General features: G+C 37.5%; 1 protein-coding gene across 1 annotated transcript; it reads left to right on the top strand.

Annotated features, from left to right (window-relative positions):
- Nucleotides 1-22: 22 nt before the first annotated feature.
- LOC129263803 (uncharacterized) lies at nt 23-25,535 on the top strand. The gene is made up of 11 exons (XM_064100932.1): nt 23-3,712; nt 4,142-4,218; nt 4,907-5,057; nt 14,274-14,434; nt 14,947-15,098; nt 16,692-16,772; nt 17,992-18,103; nt 18,778-18,983; nt 19,945-20,061; nt 21,361-21,471; nt 24,030-25,535. Exons 1-11 carry the CDS (start codon nt 163-165, stop codon nt 24,133-24,135), a joined length of 4,824 nt encoding a protein of 1,607 aa, XP_063957002.1. The 5' UTR covers nt 23-162; the 3' UTR covers nt 24,136-25,535.
- Nucleotides 25,536-27,800: the final 2,265 nt, after the last annotated feature.

Below are 27,800 nucleotides of genomic sequence, written 5' to 3'. Positions count from 1 at the left end.
CCCACCAAAAATTCTGAATAAAGCCCCCCATCTCCTAGACTATTACATACATGTTGACATATCAAGTATTTGAGAGGCAGTTTATTCTAACAATTCATTTTCACGTTTTTTGTTTGTTTGCTTGTTATTCTAAAGGTACTGGATGGAAGTAACGGATAAGCCATGGAGACATCTAGGACAAAGCTGAGGAGGGAAGTGAGGGAAAAGAGACTTGCCTACTTTGAGCAGAGCTTGGCTTCACATCAACCCGAACATCAGGAAGATGTCTTGTACCATGGGTTTCATCAGTCCAAGAGTCCGTCAACAGATTCTTTGCAAGACAGGACTAAAATGGGGAGTGGAACTACCAGAAAAGGCAAAAGCATACATCAACAGCAAGTTTTCCATGACAGGACAAGAGGCGACAAGTCGCCGAGCGTCAAGAGTAGCCGTCCATCATCTGCTAGATCTGGTAATCCTCGACATGGTCACCAATATCCTCAAGGCCCTTCTGGCGATGACTACATGAATGTGACACCTCTCAAAAGAAAGAAGAATAGGCCATCTAGTGCTATTCCCTCAGCCCGTGGTGATCATTACAGATTAGATATAGGAGATAGTAGCAGGCTTACTAAGAATAATCTGAGGCCTTCCAGTGCCAAGGCTGGAGCCAGACCCAAACAGCCACAGAAGGCTCAGGATCGTGAACAAACTGCACAAAGACCATTGACAGCCAGTGTGTATCGAAGTAGTAATGCAAATTCTAGGAGACAGTCGGAATTTGAGGACTTCAGAAAGAGAGCCAACGAAAGCTCACGTTATGTTGTGGAAGATACTTCAGAGGATAAGAGTACGCGCAGTGATAGGGAACTGCAAGATTTCTTCCGATTGCGTGAAAATCGCAAGCCTTCTGTCAATGATATGTCCCCGTCATCTACTGAAAGTGGGAAGGATGCCCGAGGGACACAATCATATAGTTTCTTCAGTGATCAAGGAAAAGGCCATCATTTTCAAGTATCATCAGAAGGTAGACCAGAGCTGGAGGATGGCTATGCGCTAAGGAGTAAAGCCAACCTGGAAGAGGGTATATCAAGGCGCATCCAATCGCAGTTGGGTTCACAGGTAGAAAGTGAAGCCCTCCAGGCATCCGAGTTTCACAGTGCCTACTCTGCAGAGAACATGCTCCAGTCCTTGCTCAGTATCCGCAAGGTCAAGGCAAAGCTGCATGATGAACTGCTGTCATCCTTCCTTGAAAATGAAGACTATAAATCAATACTTTCTTCTAAAAGGAAGAGTTTGCAACCAAGGGACGACACTTTGAAACAGAGACGACCAGACATTAATGGGAATGAGGTGGATGCAGACATGGCTCGGCTGAAAGAAGGGGCATCCAACCATGAGAGAAAAGAGGACATGTTATCTCCTGTACCGTCAGCATCAGATGAGGTTCTTCTACAGAGACCAACCCAACCAGAGACACAGGAGAGCGTCACTGAACAATCCTTTCCAACCACAACGGACGAGAGGGTTGATCATGACGAATCTGCAGGAAGAAGCAAGGATGAAGGAGAAGAAAGCGGGGTAGAAATGGATGATCTGAGCTTTGATGTGGGGGCTTTGTGTAATGCTGCCAAACAAGGGGATGATATACTGAGGCAGTACATCAGAGGGTTGACAGAGAAGGTCAAATCAAAGAAAGACAAGGAAACTCACCCTACCGAATTTGCCGTTGAGGATCGGTCTTCCAGAAGTTCTGGAAAGATTGATTCGCTGTTTGCGCCGAAGATGCCAGAAAGAAAATTTGAAGAGAAATCAATAATTGCTTCTGTGTGTGAAAACGAAACTGTCCCGCCATTAAATCAGAGTTCATTACTATCATACAGTGTACATGATGCTATAAAGAAGACGGAAGCAGAACTCAGTGCCGAAGAATATGAGCTCGATTTACAGAATGGTTCAGCGAAAGCATTAGAGGAGAATGATATTGTTCCTTATTCGGATAAATCAGTGAATCAGTTCGATCCTGTACCTTTTGAAAGCAAGGAAGCAACATACAGCTCTGGAGTACTTCCTTCTGGCCGAGAAGATGGTTTGCACCAAGGAGAAAAGGAATCAGAATATGCTTGTGAAGAATTTTCTGTTAGAGATGTCCTCGAGGAGGAAAATTCCAGTGTAGTTGGTAAGGTTAGAGAACCAGCAGTTACTGCTGATCTCTTAGAAAAGCTTGGATTGTTTGACTCCAAAGAATCCCCTCTGACAGATCCTATGAGATGTTATAGTAAGGGATCCAGTGTTCTTTTGAGCCATGATGCTGATTCTTCTACTGATGATGCCACTATTCAGGTGGCGAACAGAACACTCGATTCTGACCTGGGGCTTGAAACTTTTCGGCCTGATAGTCGAGCTATTTCGCCCCTCAAGGAAGTGAGGGACTACAGCAAGGCTGGTGTCTTGACAACAAGTGACCTAGACTCCACAGATATGATTGAAGAAGTACTGGATGCAACAACAATTTCAAGACAATCGAGAGCTGAAACTGAAGCATTGAGGAGAACCTACGATCTATCTGAAGATGTTAGTGAAAACAACCTGGCAGATCCCAATGTCAACACTCCGTTCCATTCTCACATTCAACAGTCCAAATTTGGTGTGTCCTTTGTCTTTGATCCTCAAGACACTGAAAGTTATGTTACTGGAACTAAAGCTAATGCTGCAATAAATGCGATGTCCCAACCTAAACAAGTGCCAGGAAATGCAAAGCAAGGTGTTGCTTTTGAAGTGGACCTGACATCAGCCAGGAAACAACCTAAGCCGCCTCCATCGTCTAAGCCAAGTAATACTAGGCTAACAACACCAAATAGGGGTTCTCCAAAGCTTAGGCGGAACTCTCCACAGAGATCAAGACCCAGGAAGAGTCCTAGGACACCAGATGCCCACAGGGATGAAATCAGACAGTACCATGAAAAGGACAGGAGAATGAGAAAGCTTTCCTCACCAAGAGCTATAGTGTCCCCAGTGAGGAATCTAGCATCAGAGTCTTCCTCAACCAGTGAAAACCAGCCATCACTGAGACTGAGTTTATCGTCCAGCATGCAAACGGATAGACCAGACGCTGATGTACTTGCCCAGCTTGAAGACAGCCACGATAGTCTTATAGACATTGAAGTCGGGGCCCCCTTCATGCATTCACCAAGGTATGAAGCACCCTTGGAAGACGAGAATGAAGTCCTCGACAGAATATCTAACTTCAACCCTCCCGCAGCATCCAGTTTTGTGGTTCCTGAGGGCCAGGACACTGTTGGTGAAACGTTTGACCAGAACAGAGTGAGCTTCTCAGTCTCGAAAGATGATGTAGATTCTCGCGAGCAGAGACAGGATTTCCAAAAGACAAGCAAACCAAGACCAAGCAGTGCCAACCCAAAGAGAACTGCCACTAAGAAAGGTAACGCCCGCCCCACCAGTGCCCATTCAAAGATGTATTCCTCCCCAGACAAGAGCTATGACAGGAAGTGGCCCCAGTCAAGTATGGCATGGATGACCCAACACAAACTCACCTCTAGTCTCTTAGAAGGCGACCGCTCTATCAGTGACCTTTCAGCCTCAGGTTCAAAGGTCAAAGTAGGTCAGTCGAGGGTCAACAGAGAATTTGCAAGGAAGAGCAAGCCTCCAGTTGCAGGTCCGATGTCTAAGAGAGATGGGGAGTTTGTCAGAGTACGGTCTTCTAAGATATTTGGTAAGCAATTGTTATGAATGTGCAATGATATCACTAATTACACATTTACATATAAGCAGACATTACTATTTAAAAGCATGCCAATTTGATAACAGTTTACAAGCAGGATTTGTTCATTCATTGGTATAAACTCATTATTTTCAGACAATTTGCTCAATTTACATTTGTTCTTCATTTTGCTTTCATTATAAATGCTCTCCCGTATGAAATTGTTGTCCTACCTTGCAATAAGTCAATGAGTGTTAGAACACTCATCTGATTCATGTTTTAAAATATAATTGCTCTCATTGATGGAGAATTTCAATTTTTGCATATCACTATAGGTGTCAGCAGTATTCAATGTATGAATTTGTGCTGCCTTAAGTAGCACCCACACCCAGAAAACATTTTTTATCTATGATTTTCTACATTCTTCCCCAATACCTGTAGATGGCACCGTGTCTAGGGTGTTAGAAGGACGTGGATCTGTTGGTGTTCCCCCGTTAACTTTACAACTCATTCAAGATGTAAGTAGGCACTAAAGTGTTACGTAGTGGAATGTTTTGACCTTACTAAAGATGGGAGGGGCGGGGCAATTTGTATGTTTCATGAAACAAGCGTGCAACATACACTCTTCTTGTGATGTCGCCCTTTCGTCTTAATCCTGAGAGATTCGTCGACCACATGAATTCATGCAACACCATGAATCAATCAATATCGTTACTATTTCTATTTCAAAATGAGAAGAGTGCCCGTTATTGGTCTTTTTTGGTCCTCCTTTCTACCATTTACACTGTAATAAAATAAAATATGTTGGTTCCATCACTTAAAACAGTTCTATTCCAACAATTTTCCTCTTGGGTATCCCCAATAGAGCTCTTGGCAACATTGCCATACTAATGAGGGGAGGGGGGGGGGAGCAAGGTGCATTTTTGGAAGAAACTGGGTGTTGAGAAAGCTTGACATAGGGCACTTTTGCATTTTCTAAAGGGAAATTGTAAGATTTGGTGCACACTATGGTGAATTTTGTGAGAATTTTTGGTAAAAACTGTATTAAAAAAATGCTCAACTTATGGCCATGAGTCCAAACACAAAAAAGACAAAGTGAAGTGTTTATTGACCAAGTAGTAGTTTTACAGTTGAAACTATTTTCTCCTGTGGCCTCAATTTTGACCAAGTGGCGACGTACCCTTTTATCCTTTCATTTCTGCTCAGAGTCCTAGAGGATCCGAGTCACTGTCAATCTGGCAGCTCCTGCCCGATGAGATCCTGCTACTTATCTTCTCCCATCTTCCACAACACATGCTGGTCCAGTGTGCGCTGACCTGCCAACGCTTCCACAGGATTGCAATGGACGACTCGCTGTGTAAGTTTGCCTCATCATTAATGGTTATACGGTAGGATGCAGAAGACAACATCAGTGTTTCCACAGATCTAAAACAAATTTCCCATAACTGAATCCCGAATTTCGCGAAATTCATAGACATTTCCTGGAATTTTCAAGTTTGAAAAAAAAAAAAAAAATATTTGACAATAATACAGAAAGCCTAAACTTGGTCCAAGTGATCAAAATCAAGAAATTTGACCTTTTTTAGTTCACACACTTTAGGAACAAAATTAAAAAATGCATGCACTGAGCATGAGCAGAAAATTTTGAGCTACGTATGACTGTAGGCATAGCACAGCGTATGCGCACACAGTCTGCTTGAAATGCTAAATTCATCCATTCCTGCGTGAACATAATTTTTTGTTACTTTTTAAAACATTCCTGTGAGTTTAAAAATAAGTATATAGTTTTAATTTCTTTACCTCCATTTTTATTGTATTGTCAATATGCTCTGTCTCGCTTCTCACCTTTTTTCATGAAGAATTCATATTTCTAATCAATATTTAACTCCAAGCACACCGCCGGTATTTGGGGGGAAATGACGCGTGGCGCTTAACTTCGCGTATTTTTGAAAACGCCCTGAAAATGACTAAAAACATCCCCTCAGAAAAATCAACGATCCTCACATGTTACACTCTAAATATGTGCATGAAATTTCCATATAAGGATATCGTGACCTTTCCGATCATGACCCTGTATTCTGCTTCCGTGGAAACCAATTTATGGTCCACGTACGTGCAGTCGCCGCTGGCTAACGTCAGCTTAATGGACGACGCCATATTGCCAGATTCAGGCAGATTTGGCCCGCGCCCTCTCCGGCTAAAGCTCGAACGCCATTCACCCATACACTAATTCCCCTTGATTACCGTTGTTAAAAACCTCTGTCATATCTTTTCCAGCATTTTTATGAATTAGCGATTGATGTTTTTCCGTTTATCAGATATCCTTCATTATACACATATTTTTTTCATATTTATAACATTTTTATTTTAATCACAATTTTAGTCCAAACGCGGGTCAGTTTTTGTTAACCCACGTTGTTTGTGCATGCCCACGTATATAGCCTTACGCGTATTGAAAGGAATGATGTTGGGTCGAAAAACAGAATTGTTATTGTTTGTTCCTTGTTTGTTGGGGATGAAACTATGATGGCGACCAGTCACGTTTGACTGTACCGCCAAATAGTTAAGATTAATTAATTAAGGTCAAGGTGAGATAAGAGAAATGAGCAAGGGGCATTGTGGTGGGGGAGGGGGAGAGGGAGAGGGGGGGGGTTACGAGCAGGGCCGTAGCTAGTGGGGGGGTATGGGGGGGTGCGACACCCCCCCAACATTCGTGGCAGTCGGCAAAATCATGTACCAGTTGGCAAAATGGAGGATAGGGGAGAAAAAGAAAGAAAGAAAGAGAGAGAGGGGGGAGAGAAAGAAAGAAAGAAAGAAAGAAAGAAAGAAAGAAAGAAAGAAAGAAAGAAAGAAAGAAAGAAAGAAAGAAAGAAAGAAAGAGAGAGAGAGAGGGGGGAGAGAAAGAAAGAAAGAAAGAAAGAAAGAAAGAAAGAAAGAAAGAAAGAAAGAAAGAAAGAAAGAAAGAAAGAAAGAAAGAAAGAAAGAAAGAAAGAAAGAAAGAAAGAAAGAAAGAAAGAAAGAAAGAAAGAAAGAAAGAAAGAAAGAAAGAAAAGGAAAATAGGGGTACTAACTTTGAAGAAGGTTACGACTTTTAGAGTAAAGGGGAGTAAAGACAACCAATTGGCAAATCCAAGTCCATGTAGCCAGACTTAGAGCCCTACTAGTCAGCAAAATACCAAGTACAAAACAGATGGAGCTATAATAACACACAGAGTAAGCCCCCAGTCCTCCCCCAATATGAACAAGCTTGTTAGTTTGCAAATTATACCACAATTATTGACGATTTAACAAACACATTAGTTTTGTAAAATTAGAGGCAAGACTAGGTACATAAATATTGGGTGGGATGAATTTCCAAGGTTTAAGTTGAATAATCAAAGCCAAAGTATAGTTGGCAAATTATAAAGTGGGCCTATTAAAGTGGCAGAACACTATACGCTCTACCAGTCAGCAAAGTGATGTACAAGTACTGCCCCGTTTCAGATCTGAAAAGAACAGAAGACAAGACTTAAAAAACTGGTAACTCTGCAGTTGGCAAATTCATGAAGACAAGTCTACAACTTGTAGACTTGTCTACAAGTTTGCAGTTGGCAAAAAACACAAAAATGTTCTAAGTTATTTTTACTAAACTTTTTTTTTTTTATTTATGGTGTCAGAAGGTGCTTAGGATGGGGATGGGGGCAGGTTGGGTTGCATCATTCCTGGTGCTCGCATTGTCTGACTAATGAGACATATAGTCCTGTTGTATTTTAAGTCCATAAAGATTATGCAAAAAACTATCTCCTCGCACTTCAAGTTATCATTGTTTTATGTAGTGACATATGCTTTTTTCATGACTATATACTTAAAGTGATTGCCCCCTTTTAAGGCCTTAATAAAACATTTCCAGTCAGTGCTTACGTTCGCATTGGTGTGGACTGTGGACCGATATAGATACCGGGCTGGTGTTAAATCAACACCGGCGTTTTTGCAGTGCACGAATTCCTAAAGACAGTCCTTAAAATGTCCCTTTTTCTGATCTAATTATAACAAATTTTCAGCTCGCGCTTCGCGCTCGCATCACTTAATTAGTGAAATAGTAAATTCCTACAAACAAGCCATAGAATGCCACCTCTTCAGGTCTGAATTTCAAAAATTGTCAGCTCGCGCTTCTCGCCCGCAATATTTCATTAGTGAAATACGTATCATGTTCATGATTACAATGACCACAAAAAGTGCTTCATGTGCCAGTGTAATTCTTACAAAATCAGCAAGCGCTTGGCGCTCGCATTAGATGACTATGATGAGATACGTACGCACTTCATAAATTCCAAAAGATAGTCCTGAAAATGTCCCTTTTTAGGGTTAAGTTATACAAAAAATTTCAGCTCGCGCTCGCATTGTTTGTTTTGTAAGACAGGTACGTATCATGATTACAAAACTTTGCTTATAATGTCCCTTTTTAGGACTGAATATCAAACATTTTCAGCTCGCGCTTCGCGCTCGCATTATTTGATCACTAAGATACATATCCGTTTAATGCCACAGTCCTTAAAACGTCTCCGTCTATCAGGTCAGTATACCTGGCAATTGAGCGCGCTTCGCGCGCCCACTTAATGACTCTAAATTTTTGCTGGTGCCCCCCCCCATGCCGTGACCCACGGTACGTCACTGTTTGCAGTAGCACTCTTGAAATTTTAGTTGAGACATCTTGCACAGAAGGTCAATTAAAAATCAACAAATCTTTGATTTTGATATTAGTAATGCATAGGGTATATCATTATACTGCAAGTTAGCAACTACGGCACACTAGCCTTTATTTTTAAAGTGCAAATATCTTTGTATATCTTTGTATAATTTACCTTAAAGTATTCACCAAATGCCACCAATTCAATTCTAAAAATTCAAAATCTTTTAGCATGTGATTATTGTAGGGGGGGGGGCACATCCCCCATCAGACTCCCCCTGTGCTCACGTTGGCGCTGTCACGCCAAATTTAGTTGGCAAATTTAGCTGGTACACCCCCCCAACAAAATGCTTCTGGCTACGGCCCTGGTTACGAGGGCCGAGTGGGGATACAGTTTCATCATGCAGTACAGGGCGTCGATGAACACTTTTATTTTTTTCTCCAAAATATGGAAAGTGACAGAATAATCAGAAAAAGGTTGATTGGTTCTGATTTTGAAAAAAAATAGAATTTATCAAGATTGCTGTTATTCTTCATGGTTGTAGAATTTAATTTAGTTTCTCTGATAAGTATAATTCTTTCAAACAACTCAAATTTTGATTAATCGTATTTAATTTATTTCACTCTTTTCTTTCGCCTCGTTTTTTTTTCTTCCAAAAAACCAGGGAGCTGAAAAATATGAGAGCTAGAACCTAAAGATATGGGGTAGCTATGACGTTGGAGGGGGCGCAGCCTCATGCACTTGCAGATCCAAATAAATTTTCACAGGGGACACTTAGAGTAGCCCCTATTTCTTTAATATTATTTTTACAAGCAAAAAGAAGTCAATGAAGACATCAGGCCACCGACAGCTGCCTCGTCAAAGGGGGGGGGGGGCGGTCGATTATTTTGAGTATTTTTTTTTTCATTTTGTCCTCAATAAGGGGGGGGGGTTCAATTAATTCTACACTTCTATTGTCTTTATATATGGGGGGGGGGTCTGCTACTGAGCATGTTTTTAAAAGGGCTTAATAAGGGGCTTAATACAACAGAAATTGTACGATTTAATACAACAAAATGTATCATCGAGGTTAATACTAAATTAATACATAATTAATAATTGTTTTAATTGAAAATGAAAATAATAAAGGCACCCATAGATCTTAACATCTCATAAATACAGGCCTAAACCTGTATTGGAAGTTGAACAGGCATAAAGTATAAATGTTTAGCTATATAGCTGATGCTTTGATCCCGCAACCAAATAATGTTATCATAAACTAGTAGATGTTATATCAGTCATGTCAGTGGCGTAACAAGTGAAAATAATTGAGGGTACTACGATATGGCGTATCAGGCAAAATTTATAAAATATATAGTTGCAAGCAAGCGACATAAGCATAATTTTGACTTTTGGTTACAAAAATCCAATTGAACAATTTCGCAAGATTCTCTTACCTTTTCCTTTTTTTTCTTGTTCGTGAATTGGGGACCCATCCCCCCCCCCCGGCCCCCCCCCCCCCCCCCATACAGCACCACTCTTTGTTGTCACTGTCTAAAATTTGATTTAAACTTTGAGAATTTGAATTTCTTATCTAAGTAATCCAAAGGGATAAGACAAAAATATTTGCAGATTACTTATTTCAAAGTATTTTTATACCTATAACTCCCCAACTCTGCTCTAGCTGCACTGCACGTTGCCTAACGGCCTTCCACCAAAGGGCCAGGCCGACTCGCCCCGTGAGCAAGTGACCGCGTTCGCGTAAGTTCACCCGAAGCCATGACTAAATTCTGACCATAAACATCACCTAACTAATCACTCTCTGACAATATTTCAAAGTATCTTTTATTACAGTCGATCCTTTGGGCCATTAAACGATAATATTTCCAATGTTATCATGACAAACAATTTTAATGAGATAGTGGCATTGTAGAAAAAACAAATTTATAAGCACGAAATGGCACCAGATAAATCATCTAACATACAGCGCAGCGTTCGGGACTGGTGAGTGGTACGGCTCTCTTGGAGTTTTCGCCCCGACGAATTCGGCGAAAACGCTACCATTGCGCCGTGCGAATGTTCAATCTGCGGCTCTCAATCAGAGACTTGAATGTCTCTTTTTGCATTATCGAAAATGTATCATAGACTTTGTTTGATTTGTTTACAAGTAAGTTGCATATCCGTCGTGATAATTAGGAAAATCCATGATGTCTTCTTCTAATTCTGTAAAAATTACCTCTTCAAAATGCCTGTGTCAGAAAATTGCCGGAAATCGTAAAAACTTGCCTAAAATGTCTCTTTTTGAAAGTTCATCCATGGTCTGGAAAAAAATGTTATAATTTATGTAGACGTATACCGTAAACAAATACATCCTCGATCACTGAAATGAAGTGTTTGCTAAGCTTTTATATCTCAGACCGCGTTACCATAGCAACTTGGGAAAACCTTTATTTTTTACTAATAAAATTCTGGTTTTAAGGGTCATTTTAGAGACATAAAACTAACCATATTTTGAAGTATTGGGTTTAAATTTCACATAAAACTGAATTATCTATGTTTATACTTTCGTATATGAATATTCATATTTCTTGTAGAATCCTAGTTTTTGATTGGTCAATGTTTCAGTCATGGATAATAACTGAGCGTTAAAAAATCTGAAAATGCGCATTTTATCGGCAACCAACAAGCAAGATGGCGGAACACATTAAGTTGGCGCTATGCACGTACGTGGGTCACACCGCAGGCGATTTTACCGTGTGGCTTGGATTCTTCATATCTCCGGTATTCAAGTGTATTTCCGAAGAGTGAAGTACTTGTTGTAAAGGTTAGGAGTTACATTTTTTAGGGATGATATTATTTTGTCCTGAAAATGAGTGTAACTAGCAAGGAAATGGCTTTGAATTGAGCAAACCAAATTTTGGTTCACGATTTCGAGGTACTACGCGCTTGACTTCAATCATGGCGCATCCGCTGACTTCAGCGCAGAACATACACGAATACTCCAACTCACCGGATGGACTGCCGATGAAATTCACTCTCTTGTACACGAACGGAAATGTCCTGGTGAGTAGATTTGTGCCGATTACGTATTCTTAATACCCGATTGATTGGATTTTTATTATGAAATGATGTGAAATGGTTGTGATTGTGACATGAAATGTGAAAAATGTCGATCTTTTTCAAATATCTAATGAACAATTTTGCCGTGATTGTGCAGAGGGAGTGCGCGCAAAATTGCACAGCCATTTCTCCAGTCGACCGGCCACATTCGCCGACCGAATTTTTCTTTTCTGCGCATGCGCAGTTTAAGGTATGGATATTCCATTGCCTCTCTCCCTCCCTCTGGAACGACTGTTTTCATTTTCCTCGTACGTTTTTCAAATCAATAGTTGTGTGATGTCAGGCAATTCAAGAAATTAGACTTGAAAGTCAAATTTGTCACTTTTAATTAATTGTTTGGTCATATTTACTGAATTATTTTGTCTCAATTGTGCCCATAACCAATTCTTTTCCTTTATTAATTATTTTTTTTTTAGGGGGGAGGGGGAGGGGGTGGGGGCCTCAAAGAGACATAATTACAAAAGAAACAAATTATACTTTCAAATGGGCTTTAAAAATTATTATAAGCTGCTCTTTTTGTAGTAAATCAAGATTACTTCATCTTTTGCAATACATAAAAACATTGAATTGTAATATTTCCTGCCATATTGAGACACTAGTTTGTGGTACATATAATATGAATGTCTTTCAAAATTTTGTACCAGTCCACCAATTAATTTTTTACTCTTACACTTTATACAAACCTGCAATCAAAAATCTACCAGGCAGATTTTGGAAAATTCTAATGAAACAGCATCTGTTATATTATTGTTGTGCTAAAAAAAAAACTCAAGTTCAATGAATGAGGTAGAATATCTTATGCAGACTGTCCAATGGCTTTTACTATGCCTTGAATGCCCTCTTATCCCTTCTCATCAGGTTGTCCGCTCATTTGTGTCTGGCTGCAGTTTCCCCTTTCTCGATTTGATTCCCTTGGCTGTTGCTCATTGTCCTTGTCATGACCTACTTGAAATGGGATGAAGATTACAGTTATTTTTTGTTAAATTGTTTGAAGTCAGAATTCATAGAAATGTATTAAACATCAATGTTATTAAAAATTCAATTTATTATGCTAAAATTGGGAATATATTAAAATATCTAATGAAACAGCATCTGTAATATTATTGTGATACTTGAAAGAAAACTCAAATACCAGCCTGGATTGACTTGTGCAGCAACTGATCATTCAATTTCAGAACTGCCAAGAACAGATATGTGCTGTCTTTGGCATGTTAATAATAATATCCTCTTTCATTAAGGTTATCTGTCCAGTGCTGTTCTTAAACTCATTTTCAGCACTGTATAGGTAAAAGATAAGTGTTGTGAAATCATAAAGTTTATCAACCTTGTATAACCCATATGAAAGAGACAATTTGTAGGATGGTTTGATTGTTGCCGATGAATCTTTGATGAATTATGTATTAATAATTATGCATAAATTAGCTAATTTGCATAATAAATGAGCTAATTTGCATATTTGTCAAATAAGATTGTACAAAAGTGGTGAAAATTAAAGGTCTTAGTGCAAGAAAACATCTTGCCAAGTTTCATTGCGTGAAACCTAATATAACTGGAGATATTGCATTTACGCATATTAATTAGCTCTCATTTGCATATTTTGAAGGTTTTTCTGTGGTTGCGGATGGGTGATTTTGAATTAATAGGTCCCACTCTGACGACTATAATTCAGCAGTAACTTACTCATGTGATCCCGTTTTTGCAGACTGTGTAGAACACAAGTGCTATAGCTATGTTTAATTGTTTTTAGACACTATATAATCATATTTTTCATGTGACAGATACTTGAATTTGCCCAAAAACGCATTTTTTGCCTTTTTAGGGCGATTTTGATGATTTCCGGCAGGTTTTTACCCTTTTTCCGATAACTTAAATCGACCATAACTTTACCAAACATTGGTCAATTTACATGAAGTTGGTATCAAAATAAAGCTCTCACAAAGCTCTATAAGACAGAATGGATTTTGAATGGATATTAGCTAGTTTTAATTTTTGTGTGCTAGACGGTAACACAAATATTAAATGTTTATACATTTAATTGTTTTTTAATTGTAATTTTAGAATTTCCTGGAATTTTCTCATTTTCCGAACCTTTCCAGGAACAAAGCAAAATTTCCTGAAATTCCCTGAAATTTGGGAGAAGTAAAAACAATTGACAACGTACATGTAGTGGTACTAGCTATTTGGTTAAAAAGCTCTCGTTGAAGTGCTCCCCAAGGAGTGGGAAAACTGCATTCATGTGCATTGTGTGAAGACGTGCATGAATCAGATGAGTGGTGGTAATGGGTAATAATTTATGTGTGAGCACTCTAATAGAAATGTATTTAAGCAGTATATAAAAATGGAATAAGAGTGAACCTACCAGTAACATCGAGTCTTGTACAATTCGACTAAAAAGAAGTTAATAACTAATTTGCATATTCTGGTGGGTAATTCACAAAGATTTAATTGTGACCTAGAGTCGCACTTACATGCACATTGCAGTTATGTCCGGTATAAATTAGATGTGCGTGATTGCATTTAAGCAGGACTATAAGTCACACTAAACTCTCTATAAAACACCCCCACCCTCCCCAAAAAAATGCTTCTACACTTTAACCCTTTCCACGCGTACTTCGCATCAATGCACACTTGGGGCAGCTCGAATTTTGCATTTCACGCTCAAACAAGCAATCTCCTGTAAATTTGTTTCCCTCCCTGAAAATAATTCAGCACAGAGGGCTTCATAGCTCAGCGTACAAAGAGTTAAGGTCGACTTGAGCAAAGTCAACTGTTTTAATTAATTTAATTTCCTTCCATACAAACCTCAGGGCGTTGCATTCGACTGGAGAGTAGGGATTTGACAGACTTCTATCTGACCCACATCGGAGAGAAACACCCCGTCAGTTTGACCCTTCATAAATGTCGTGGAAATCTGGTCACGGAGAATGGATTGCGCAACCTTTTCAGGTCATGTGCTGACTCCTTACAGGTATATTAAAGGCGACATTACAATTGCTCTCGGCTTTATTTTGTCTAAGATACAGGGTTACATGTAGGTTTAGAGTTGGAGTTTTCTGTTATATTTAGGATAGGGTATGGTGTTAAATGCAAGGTTGAAGTTAGTCATTCCCATATTGCGTGGAATTACAGAGGAGCAATTGTCGCCAGAGAAAATGTCATGGAACCATATTTACAGCCTATTTTCTGTTCTGATAAAAAAGCGAACACTTTTCCATTTCATTGCTTTATTATATGGTTCCATAACATTTGCTCCGGCGATAATTTGCTCCGCTCTGAATAAGATGATAATGATGAAGATGAGGATGATGATGAGGATGGTGATGAGGATGAGGATGGTGATGATGATGAGGATGGTGATAATGGTGATGATGATGATGATAAGGAAGCGGATGATAATGATGAGGGTGATGATATACTCCTTTCAGCCGGATTTATTCGCCATTACCACTGCTCTCATATCCTCTTAATATTTCTTTCCAGGAGCTTAACGTGACAGGATGTTCCAAGGGCGAGCTCCAGGGAGATTCCATCCTACTCCATGTGTCTAGATGCTATAACCTGACATCCTTGGACACCAGCTGGTGCGCCGTCACCGACAATGGTCTCTCTGCGGTACTTGACGGTTGCCCCAGGTAAGCTGGTTCAAAGGTCGTAGGGGTGCTTGTGTTTCTTAGGTTATCAAGTTATCTAGTTATCGATCTAGTAAGGTTAGCCATGACTGGTCACCCATTCTTGTGCTAAATTACGTTGGATAGCCAAAATTTCCCGTCAGTTTGGGCACTAGCTGGTACGCTGGCACCAACAGCGGCCTCAATTTCAGCATTACTTAACGGGTGTTAAAGATAAGTGGGGTCAAAGGTTTTAGCGTGTACGTGTACCGGTGTGTAAGGTTGTCATGTCACATAATGCAGGAAGCTACCTATGACTGTACACCCTTTCTTGTGCTAAATTGGATACCCTAAAAGTTCCCCTCCTGGACACTAGCTGGTGCACCGAAAGTGGTCTCTCTGCGGTACTTGACGGGTATCCCAGGTACATGTAAGAGATCATAGGGTTAACCCTAAATAGACTGGGCTATTTTGATGCCTATGAAGACTGGGGGGGGGGGGCTGATTCAGCCCCCCCCTATGATCTCGGCCGTCGACCGCGCGATCGCGACGAAAATTGGCACGTGCGTTACCCATGGCATAATCTCCAAGACTGTAGGATCAAATTTTCCGAAAAATCTAATAATTCATTAATTATGCTAATTTATGCATAAAATAAAAGATTTGCTCTAATTAACTAAATGAGGCCTCTAAACTGCTAATTTTTTATTCACAGACTCTTTGTAGAATTCTGATCAAATGTACCTTAAAAAAAATTCAATATCACAATTCTTTTCTTACGTATTTTATTGTTTTTAAAATTTCTTATGTATTTCATTGTTTTTTTACTTTTTGTTTTTTATTGTTTTTTCAATGGAAATCGTCCGCTACTTTATTCTGTCCATAAACAAGATGAAATTAATTGAGTTTGATTAGTAAAATTGAAAATAATGATACATTTATGAATTTTGGCTAAAAACACAATTTGCATTGGATTTGTACACAAATTCACGTTTTTGAGCAATTTCGGGTCGACATGCACTTACAAAATGTTGCGTGATTTAGGAACCACGTACCCGGGCGTCGCAAATTTGTTCTCAAAAGTTGCGCAAGACTTGAAAAAAAGAAGTCATGGAATGGCGCGGCGCCAGCTTTTTGCGTTACAGATTTATCGCGAAAAATATTGAGGGGGGGCTGAATCAGCCCCCCCCCCCCCCCCAGTCTTTTTAGGGTTAAGGGGATCAAAAACTAAGTTGAAAACTCCTATGTAATTTACCCATTGCCAAAGAAAATGATGTAACAAAATACTTTCATGTTGAAGTCCTTAAACCAAGAAGTTTTACATCCGCTTGTACCTCAAACTTCAAAGCTTGATATTCTCTTTAGTTTTTGAAGCTCATACAGAATTTCTTTCTTCGTACATTCATTCAAGCGATTTAGTGGGTTATTGTTAATTAGTTTTGTAAAGTTAGATACCATTTAAAAGATTAGGATGTGCATTTTCCAGCTCAATAAAAATCTCAAGTTTTTGGGGGCAACCAAGTTTCAGGCAGTGTTATTCCCCCCCCCCCCCCACTGAAAGTTTACTGCCAGTAACAACCCTATTAACGTCATTTTTGTCTCTTTTTTTTTTGCCAGATTGGAGACTATCTGCTTGAATGGATGCCAGTCTGTCTCAGATCAGTGCCTTCGTCAAATTGTCAACAAATATGGAGCTAAGTAAGAAAATTTGCATGCAATTGTTGGGTTTTATTATTTGTTTTATTAAACTGTATTCAGAGTGAGTCAAAATTATTTTTCTTATTTTCCAAGTGAACATATTTTTTCTGTTCCGTTATGATCTTACATCCAATAAATAAAGTTTTCAGGGCAAAATTCCAATATTCTCTTTAATATTCCTGTTTGTTTGAACATGACAATTTCATCTGGGTTACTGTCTCAATTTCACACTCTGTGGCTAAAAAATAACCAGTTTATTATCTACTGTTTACTATAAGTAAATTCTGCATACTTATTCTTTCTTTTTTCTTTTTAGTTTGGAGGTTTTAGTGCTGTGTGGCTGTTTAACAATCTCCCCCTCGAACCTCGATGCTTTGGACCATTACATTTAAGATTTTTGAACAATATATATATTTTTTGATCTTCTTGACAATTTACTCTGGGTATATTTCCAATTTGTCCAATGCCAACTTGTGCAAGTGCCAACTCGTCAACTATCATGTGGTCTACCATCAGTTCGTCCACTCACCACATGGTCTACTTTCATTTGGTCTAATGCCATTCTGTCTAATAACCAGTTGGTCCAATAGCCATTTAGTCCACATACCATTTGGTCTAATTAAACTAAAGTGTTTATTGTGCAAAATGAATGAAAAGAAAATGGGTATTAAACCAACTGGTTATTAAATGAAATGGTAATAGATGAACTGGTGATTAGATGAAGTGATGATTGGACTAAATGGTTATTGGACTAAATGGTTGTTAGACGAAATGTTGATGGACGGAATGGCATTAGACTAAATGAAGGTAGACCATGTGGTGAGTGGACGAGTTGGCAGTGGATGAATTGGCAATTTACCTCTACTCTGAGTTACTCTCCTTATTTTGTACTCTGCACCTTAAAAAAACCCAGATTATTTTTTGTAGTAAGCTCTGCAGTGTCTTTTTGAAATTGAATTGAATTGTTTGGAGGTTTTAGAGCTATGTGGCTGTTTTAACCTCTCCTCTCAAACTTATTGCTTTATGCCATTGCAATAAAGATTTGTGGAACAATATTTATTTTTTTGATCTTCTTGACAATTTCATCTGAGGTACTCTCCATATTCCGTACTCTCTGACTTATAAGTAACCAAATAATTATTATTGGTAGTAGTAGTAGTGCCAGTAGTCGTGGTAGTAGTATTATTAGGAAATTGTGCATGTCTTTTTTGCTTTTCAGTTTGGGGGTTTTAGAGCTATGTGGCTGTTTCAACCTCTCCCCTCAAACCCTGATGCTGCTTGCAGAGACCAGCAACAATCTCATTACACTCAACATTGCACAGTGTTATAAGGTATGGCCATCGACTCATGATTGAGTTTAAGGCTAACTTCCAGTTTTGGTGTAGAAATTTAATTTTGTTAGGAAATGGTTGGAAGCAGTCCTAAAGTGTTTATCACATGCCAGAATGTTTATTTAGAACAACAAGGTTTGATTTAAATAATTCAGGCTGCTTGAAATTATATTACCACATGCTTTTCTTGGTGTAGGAAACAACAAAATATTCATAAGATCATTTTAAGAACTAGTACATACCTGTACCTAATTTGTAAACAAATTTTCGGCATTACTCCTATGTGTTTAAGATCGCATGCCCGATCTGTAATGAAAATCATAAGTCAGAAAAAATTTGAACCAGTGGGATTCGAACCTGCCATCTACTGCTTTCCGGGCAGCGACTTAACCACCAGGCTATTCTGGTTCACGGCTAAATCACAATGAACTGGAATTCAAATACCTTCAATCCTCTTCTTTCTGACTCATTAACGTGCAAACGCAGTCCGCCGTGGACAATATATAGTAAATAAAGAGGCTTTGATAGGAGGTAATAATAATTTGTAAACAAATTTTCGGCAACACTCCTATGTGTTTAAGATCGCATGCTCGATCTGTAATGAAAATCATAAGTCAGAAAAAATTGGAACCAGTGGAACTTAGTTCATACCTGTGAATTTTTCCAACTGCCAGATCACCGATGAATGTGTCGCTTCGGTCGCTCCCAAGTTCCGCTCTCTGCAGCACTGGCACCTCAAAGGATGCAAGGATCTGAGGGACTCCGCTGTCAAGAAGATTGCCCGACACTGCAAGCAACTGAGGACATTGTCCATCGCTTCCTGTCCTCATGTTACAGACGTAGCCCTGATTGAGATTGCTACTTACCTCAACAGTATAAGGTACGGATAATAGCCTTTAAAAATGCTGGAATGTTTCGATAATAATACTACTAATAATAAATTGGACATATGTTTTCTGTGCTGTGATTTGTCCATGGCGCCCTTAGATATGACCTCATTTACATAATTAGCCCAATTGAAGTTAATGGATTATTGATGTTCCTCACAACTAGAACCAAAACTAAAGACAAATTTTAGTTCCAGCCAGCATAGTTCAAACATCTCCTTTTACGGTGGTGTTATGTACAGTGTAGAAATAATTCCTTCACTATTCAGGGAATCACGTTTTTCTTGCTTGTTTCCTATTTACTGGTCAACACATCTTTGTAAGATGTCCAGTGATAGTCCAACATAATTCAGCTGATTAGGAAGTATTTTTTTAGACAGATTGGGGCGATGGCTGAATTTGTGGGGCTATTTCTTTACTTTGAAAGGCTACTTTTTTCCGCGCCAAATCCACTCTTTAGTATGCTGAAGGCACTTTTCATGAATGCTTTTATTATTTTTTTTTCTTCAAAGTTTCAGAAGTTTACCATGTTTTAGTGTCTTTAGGAAGGCTGTCCTATAACTCAGAGGACAAGAGAACAAATGATGCCCCTCCTCCCCAGGTTTTGGAAACTAGGGTCCCGTTTGGGCTGTTTTATAAAGAGTTACAACTGTTTTGCCATTATAGCAACTACCATGGTAACTTGGGTTGTTTCTTGGGTTGCTCCACAAACTCAGACTTTTTTTTGGTCAATTGATTCCTTAAATAATTAGTTAAATCGTGTAATTCATTTTTATCAAATAATACTCTGCATTATTCCTTGAAAAATATCTGTTTCAAAATGAATTTATGATTTTCTTTTTTGTCACATTTATTGACAGCATTATTACAACCACAAAAAAGTGTAAAAGGAATTGATTTTAGTGATGGCTAGAATTGATTTTCCCTATTATTATATTCTTTTGCGTCTAACAGGAGCCTTGATGTTTCTGGTTGTCGGAAGATAGGGAACGAGGGGATGCGTTGCTTAGCAACCTGCTGTCCGTATTTGGAAAAGGTTGGACTAAGTTCTACATCAGCCACACACAAGAGGTAAACTGGTCAATGCTATCCGTTCCTCAGATAGGATGTTAAATGTATGGCCCTTTGTTAAGTACAGGAAAAATGTATTTTATCTGGGGGGATCCCCAATGAACATGCCATTATTCCAATTCATTAGGAGATTACATGAAATGTATATATCATAAAACGGTCATGTGCAGTATCTGAAATAGATAAATTTATTGATATGACATGAAATTTTATTTTGATCAGGTGCCGTATTAAATAAAGTATCTACATGTATGTTCTTTATTATTATTATTAGTATTTATTCGGCAAATAATATACAAAATACATTTCAGCGTAAATAAAACAAAATAAGAAATATCAACCATTGGAACGCCAGGAGCAGAAAAAGTTAACTTAATTACTGTGGCATGAAGCCTCCTGTCCCAATTCCAGTGGTTGATTTACAATATATATCAATAACTAAACAATAAAATACTAGTAATTGTAAAGGGGTGTAGCATGCGATTAATAAAATATATAAACAAATTTAGTTACTTCTAACTGAAAATGAGTGGAAATGATGGGGGAAAGAGAAGAAATTAAGCTGAAGGTAAAAAAGAGAAAGGAAATGAGAGAGAGAGAGAGAGAGGGATGGGAAAGGAAAAGAAAAAGAGACACAGGCAAAGGAATTGTGAACACACCCAAAATGGTACAATAATACTTATAATAAGACTTAACTTCTAAGGGATTAAACACTAAACAACTCGTTTAAATCGGGCGCTGGCGGAGGTAACGCGCAAGCGTTCTCAAGTATGGTATGAGCTGAAACTATCGGGATATAATCTTTGTCAGTTGTTTTCTGATATTTAATTACGAATATAATATGGTAATTTCTCCAAGGGTTTTTTTAAATGAAAACTAAAACACCACTGAGAGAAGGGGCTAGACAAGCAACAATTCCAAATTTGAATTTTAAGAGCTAAAATATTCAAAAGCTATTACACTTTTTGCAAGACTGGAATGTTAGCATGATAATAATAATAATAGCCATTTTTTCTGATGCACACATATCCATTCCAATGAATGCTCAAGGCGCCTGACAATAAAAATTAATCATAATAAACAAGTAAATTAGAAAAATATTAAATCTTACATTAATAATAATTACACTCAATTTCATGAGGAGAAGGGGTTATTATGTATTATGAGACGTTCAGATGCTTAATAAACATAATTCCAATTATTGACCCTTTAGCTGGGCTTTAAGCATCTGAACAAATCCTCACTGAGCTAAATCTGGTTTTCTGTATATCAAAGTTCTTTGTACATTTTCTTTTTCAGTGTGTCGTCCTTAGCCAGCTATGCAAGTCAAACCCTCACTGAACTCAAGCTGAATTGCTGTAGAGAGATCACTGAAGCTAGTGTCATCAGGTTACTCAAGCATTGCAAGAAGTTAGTGTTCAGATCCTTTTTTTAAGATATCAATCAGAACTAATATTTGATCATCATTGTCAACCTTATTTTTCTCATCATCATCATTAGTAGGTAGATGATTTTTGTAAAGAAGTAATTATATGCCAATAATGCAATATCTCATTCACAAAACTTTGTATTGCACTCCCTTACTTCTTCTTATTCCTCTTTTTCTTCATTTTCCTCCTTCTCTGCCTTCTCCTTTTATCCTGTTTTCCTCCTTCTTTTCGCTTGTCACACTTTTTCTTCCTCATATCTCTTGTCGTCAAGTTCACTCTTTCTATCTCCCCTTTATCCTGTCTTCATTTGAGTTGTAAGGGTGTGTGCTTGATCTATTTCAATTTTCTTTTCTGCAATCACCAATGTATAATCGGTTTATGTAAATTTGATTGTGATTGTTATATATCATTTATCTGTAATTATTTTATTAGTCCTGTACTTCAACCTAAGAAAACGAGTAACCTGGACTTATTTTCATTGTTTGTAACTTCCCTTTGTTTTGTTTTGAATAAAGGTGATATTAAAAAAAAAAAAAAATAGTCATCATTCTTACCACCCCCTCATATTACTATCATCATCATCATCGTTCTCATCATCATCATCTTCATCGTTCTCATCATCATCATCACCATCATCACCATCATCACTGTGATCATCATCAACATCATTATCATCTTTGTGATCATTATCATCATCTTTATCATCTCCCCTTCATAGTTGAAATTATCCTCATCATCATAATCTTCATGGTCATTTTTACAATTGGTTTTTTCATCCTCACGATCATGATAATTTATCATCATAATCGTGTTTGTCGTTAATCATTATCAAAGGCAATGACTATCTTTAAATATGTTACTGTCATTATCATCCTCATCATCACCATTGTTAACATCATCATCATCATTACCATCCCCATAAACATTACTATCATCGTTAGCATTATCATTACCACCATCATCATCACCACCATCATCATCATCACCATCAGCATCACCATCATCACCATCATCATCACCATCCCCATAAACTTTACTATCATCGTTAGCATCATCATTACCACCATCGTCATCACCACCATCATCGTTAGCATCATCATCATCATCATCATCATCACCATCATCATCATCATCATCATCATCATCATCACCACCATCATCATCACCATCATCACCATCATCACCATCATCATCACCATCATCACCATCATCATCACCATCATCGTCATTATCATCACCATCATCACCATCATCATCACCATCATCATCATCACCATCATCGTCACCATCATTATCATCATCACCATCATTATCATCATCACCATCATTATCATCATCACCATCATCCAGAGGCGTCGATCCTGGGGGGGCAGGGGGGGCGATCGCCCCACCAATGAAAATATTGGGGGGGCAAACATATCATTTTGCCCCCCCAATAATTCCGGATATGCATTAAAAAAAAACAAGATTGTAATGTTCAGCAAGCGAGATTGAGATACACAACTCGTTCTTTATTTAAAATCGTGCTCAAAATGTCCGCTTTTCAGATTGGAATATAAAAATTTTCAGCTCGCGCTTCGCGCTCGCATCATTTCTGTAGCAAAAACCCATACTTTTCATGATTAAATTGGTGAATGTAAATGTCCCATTTTCAGTTCTAAGCCTCAAAAGAACTGCTTCAATTTGCAATCATCTTTTCTTGGATATATAGCTTGTTCTTTATCAAAAACGTCCAGTAAACTGTCATTTTTTCAGATCAAAATTTTCAGCTCGCGCTTCGCGCTCGCATCTATTATCTTTTAGATACAAATCTTAATCATTGGTACCAAAAATGCTTACAATATCAAGTTTTCAGCTCAGAATATAAAGAAATTTGAGCTCACTCTCGGCACTCGTACTATCTGTGTAGTGAGATACGTGTCTGTGTCTCATGAGTCATACATATATATAGATATATACATATATATATATATATATATATATATATATATGTGTGTGTGTGTGTGTGTGTGTATATATAATATATATATATATATATGTATGTGTGTGTGTGTGTGGGTGGGTGTTTTGTACGATCGAGCGCCTTTGGAACGTTAATGATTTCGCCCCCCCAATCTGAAAAATGGATCGACGCCCCTGCCATCATCATCACCATCATCACCATCATCATCATTATCATCACCATCATCATTACCATCATCATCACCATCATCATCACCATCATCATCATCATCATCACCATCATCATCACCATCATCATCATCACCATCATCACCATCATTATCATTGCTATCCCTCAACTTACATGTAACTATCATTACTATCATCATTATTATCATTTTTATTAGTGTCATTATTTTTATTTTATAAATTGTTATGATTTATATTATACTATTATAATAATATTACATTAACTTGTTATGCAAACTGTCTCTTTTTTTTTTGGCCTTTCATGCTTGCATGTGTATATCTCTCAATGATCCTTAAAAGAAAACATATTTAAGCCTTTTTTTTATTTTATTACCTTTCTGTTCACAGGCTGAAGACTCTTCATCTGTACGGAGTGAAAGGTCTGAGAAACCTCGGTATCTTGAAGGTACAGTATCCTTGCATAGAGTACCTGGAGAAAGTCCGACCGCCTTAGGGGGCGCTGCAGGTTAAAGTGATTGGCTAACATTGATTTGACTTTAAAAAATCTGAGCTAGAATATCACACTTGTCACCTGTGTCTGTGACACGTTACAAAAATTAAGCCCAGAAAAAATTGCGTCCGAAAACCATTATTTAGTGCTTCAAAAAGTGAAATATAAAGTGACCGGAAACACCATCTTAATTTCATCCCATACACTTATGTGTTCTATTTAAGCATCTTCAAGACACCTAACTACAAAATTGGGGTTTGCCTTGTATTTTTAGCTTTTCATTCTCAATAATGGTTGTTTTCAGGGTTTTTTAGTTCTAATACGTGTACTTGTACACCTGTTTCATCTTGGTTTGAGAATTTTTTAAATCGGCTGCTCACAAAGTTAAATAATACCTTTAATTGCAATCGATTTCAAGTCAAATGTAGGTTTTAAAAATAAATCATAGGTCCAGCAACCAATTGAAAATTGATTTTTTGGCCCTGTCTTGCGAAGAATTGAGATTGATCCGATCAACCACAATTACATGGAAATTCATCATTGTCATTTTTTTTTTCATACAGGGACATATTCTACAAAATGTCCTTTGTAAATAAAGAGGAGCACACCACATTGTTAAGACAATAAATGTGTGAGTCTACATCCTTTCTAGAATACAATATGAACACTGCATTTTAGATGTCGACGTTGCTGGCTTTCCATAGTTGAAGTTGATCAGATCAATCACAAGTCTTTGTAAGAGAGGGATCAGGGTCCCGTTTCATAAATTCTTGTTATAACAAATGCACAATTTCTATAACAAATTTACTATTCGCCAATCAGATTAAAGGATTTCAGTAGCTTTTAACTGTTATTGCAAATTTGTTATTATAACAAGTTTTATGAAACGGGACCCTGGTCTGCTACATGATAGGAAAATAAATCACAATACTTGAAATTAAATTTGATTACTTGATGCCTTCAGGGGTATTGCAATAATATCCAATTAAGCGGATAGGGACGCATTTGGCAGTGATATGCGCTATATAAGCATGTTGGTATTATTGCAAGATAAATGCAATCGATTTGAAGTCCCTTGGGGTTCAAAATCAATTTTAAGTCTTGCAAGTATACATAAATTGATTGTATTGCTCTGTGTTCTGCTTATGCAGAATAAAGTCTGATTTAAACTTTAAAATCTAAATTAATAACTGAATCAATAGTGCCATTGGTACAACGAAGGAGGCGCCTTGGAAATTATAGGTTTTATTTTAATGTACAAAGAAGAGGAGAGTATATGTTGAATACATCGATTCACATGTTGTCATCGCAACAATCGTGAATAATTAGTTCGATAATGTTTGTTTCATTAACATGTTTTGCTGGCTTCATGCTATGGTCTTAATTTTGAGTGAAAGAGAAATTAGACTACAAAGAAAGATTTTTTTTTTAAGTGAATAGAACTCTGTACTAGTATTTGTTTTTATGCAGTGCCATTTTCATCACTTTTGTGATATGTATTCTGAAATGTGATTTATGTCTTTCACTTTTAAGTATTCAGTTAATCAAAGATGTGTGATTTATAAAGGATTGATGCAATCCATGGACAGCAGAAATTTCTGGTCGGACACCACCACACACCTTACCATTGGTTTGCGACCTGATTTTGGAATAAAAGGTATTAATAGTTTCTTCAGATAATTACTAAGAATATCTTACTGCTTAAACTTTTAAATCATTGTACAAATACTTATATTCAAATCTGTGATTACGCTACCATCCGTGATAGAATAAAAGTGAATTGATTATCTTATCATGACGTCATAGCAATCATGAGATTGGCTACGATTTAAAACCAGTTTTGACTTTACTTCAAAATAAAGGTTTGCAATCATCCAAAATTGTCATATTAGCCTTCTTAAAGTTAATTTGAACGTCAATTTAAAAGATACTTTTCATTCACATTTTTTGGAAAATAAGCAAAATGTGATTCGATTCAACATGTGATCATTGATGACATTGAAAAGTCATAAGGTCAGTGGAGGCTTTTTGGATAATTACCCCATTCACCTCTCAGTGTGGGGAAAGTCATAGAAGCAACTACTATGTTCATGTACAATACATATTTTCTGTTCATCAAGCCTTTCAAAAAAAGAGAAAGAAAGAACTGTTTCATGCCATGTGTGACATGATGATGGCCCTTTAATAAAGGAAACCAAAATACAAGGAGAAAATCTTTCTTATCAGAAAGAATAAAATGAGAGGAGCAATCTAAAACTTGTTTTATCAAAATCGGTTATAGAATAAGCGAGTTGTGGAAGTTTGAAAACTCTTGTACTTTCTATGGGGATCCTCAAATTGGCAAACATGCTTCAAAATGGCTGATTTTGTGGACAACTCTCCATTTGTTTTGTACACAAATTTTCCTTATTATCTTTTAAATTGCATCTTGCCTCCTTCTGAGCACAACATATGTAATGGGAAAATATAATTCACACCACATATGTCAAGGTCAGGAGGAGATAATGTGAAATATTTAAAATAAATGGAAAAATCTGAAAATTTGTGTACAAAACAAATGGAGAGTTGTCCACAAAATCAGCCATTTTGAAGCACGTTAGCCAATTTGAGGATTCCCATAGAGTACAAGAAGACTTTTTAAATGTCTATAACTTGCTTATTTCATAACCAATTTTGATTTAACTTGTTTTAAATTGTTCCTCCCACTTTACTCTTTCCAATAAGATTGATTCGCTTCTTGGGTTTTGGTTTCCTTCAAAAGTATCAAACCCTTTTGTTTTTCCTATATATATTGCTATTCCTCCTTTTGAAATTGTGATGTTTTTATTTGTCTAGACTTGCAATATTTTGAATAATACAAATTCTATACAACATTCTTATGAATTACTTGAATTGTTTTAATGAGTGTGGTTAAAAAGCATGTATCGCTATACATGTAAGTCTTTCAAAGTGTGTGATTTTTGTAGAATGTGTGTGTTCTGTTTTTCTTCTGTGCAATTTTTCTGACTGTAATACAAACTATGCAGATTGATTGAGATTTAATACTGCCACAAATTTATGGATACTCCTCTTTAACATTGCTTTGAAAATGAAGTCCACCTGAACAACAAGATTTGATTGGAAAATAATTTACATCATTTGGTGGCTCTGAAGTACCGTCGATCCCACACGACACATGACATCAGACGTAAAGTTTGCAATATTCTTTGCAAACTTTGTAATTTGAATTGTGAAGTTCGTGATTTTTTTTGCAAACCTTGCAACCGATTTCACAAAGTTTGCAACAAAAAATTGTGATCTCCACGACTGAAGTTGTGTGTATTTGTGTGATCATCCGCACTTCAGAAATTAAGATAAGAAATCTATGGTATTCTGAAGTTCTGCTTATTTTCACAGACAATTTTTTGCACATCCTGGGCAATATGCTAAGGAGAGAATCAGTAAAGTCAAAACCGCAGTATTTTTTTTTTCATATTATAGAACATTTCAGCTTTGTAGATATAAAAATTTACTCTTCATTGACTCAAAATATTTCATAAAAAAATATCGCTAAGGAATTAAATTGTCCTTTTCTTTATTATACAGACGACAAAGTATAATATCAATTTCCAAATAATAAAGTAAGAAATAGTGAGTAGGTGACGTCATTGGTGCCCTCATTTGCATTC

The sequence above is a fragment of the Lytechinus pictus genome, chromosome 6 (genome assembly GCF_037042905.1).
Source record: "Lytechinus pictus isolate F3 Inbred chromosome 6, Lp3.0, whole genome shotgun sequence".
NCBI classification, from domain to species: Eukaryota; Metazoa; Echinodermata; class Echinoidea; order Temnopleuroida; family Toxopneustidae; genus Lytechinus; species Lytechinus pictus.
Note: the sequence above shows the minus strand (reverse complement) of the source record. Positions and strands in the feature narration are given on the sequence as shown.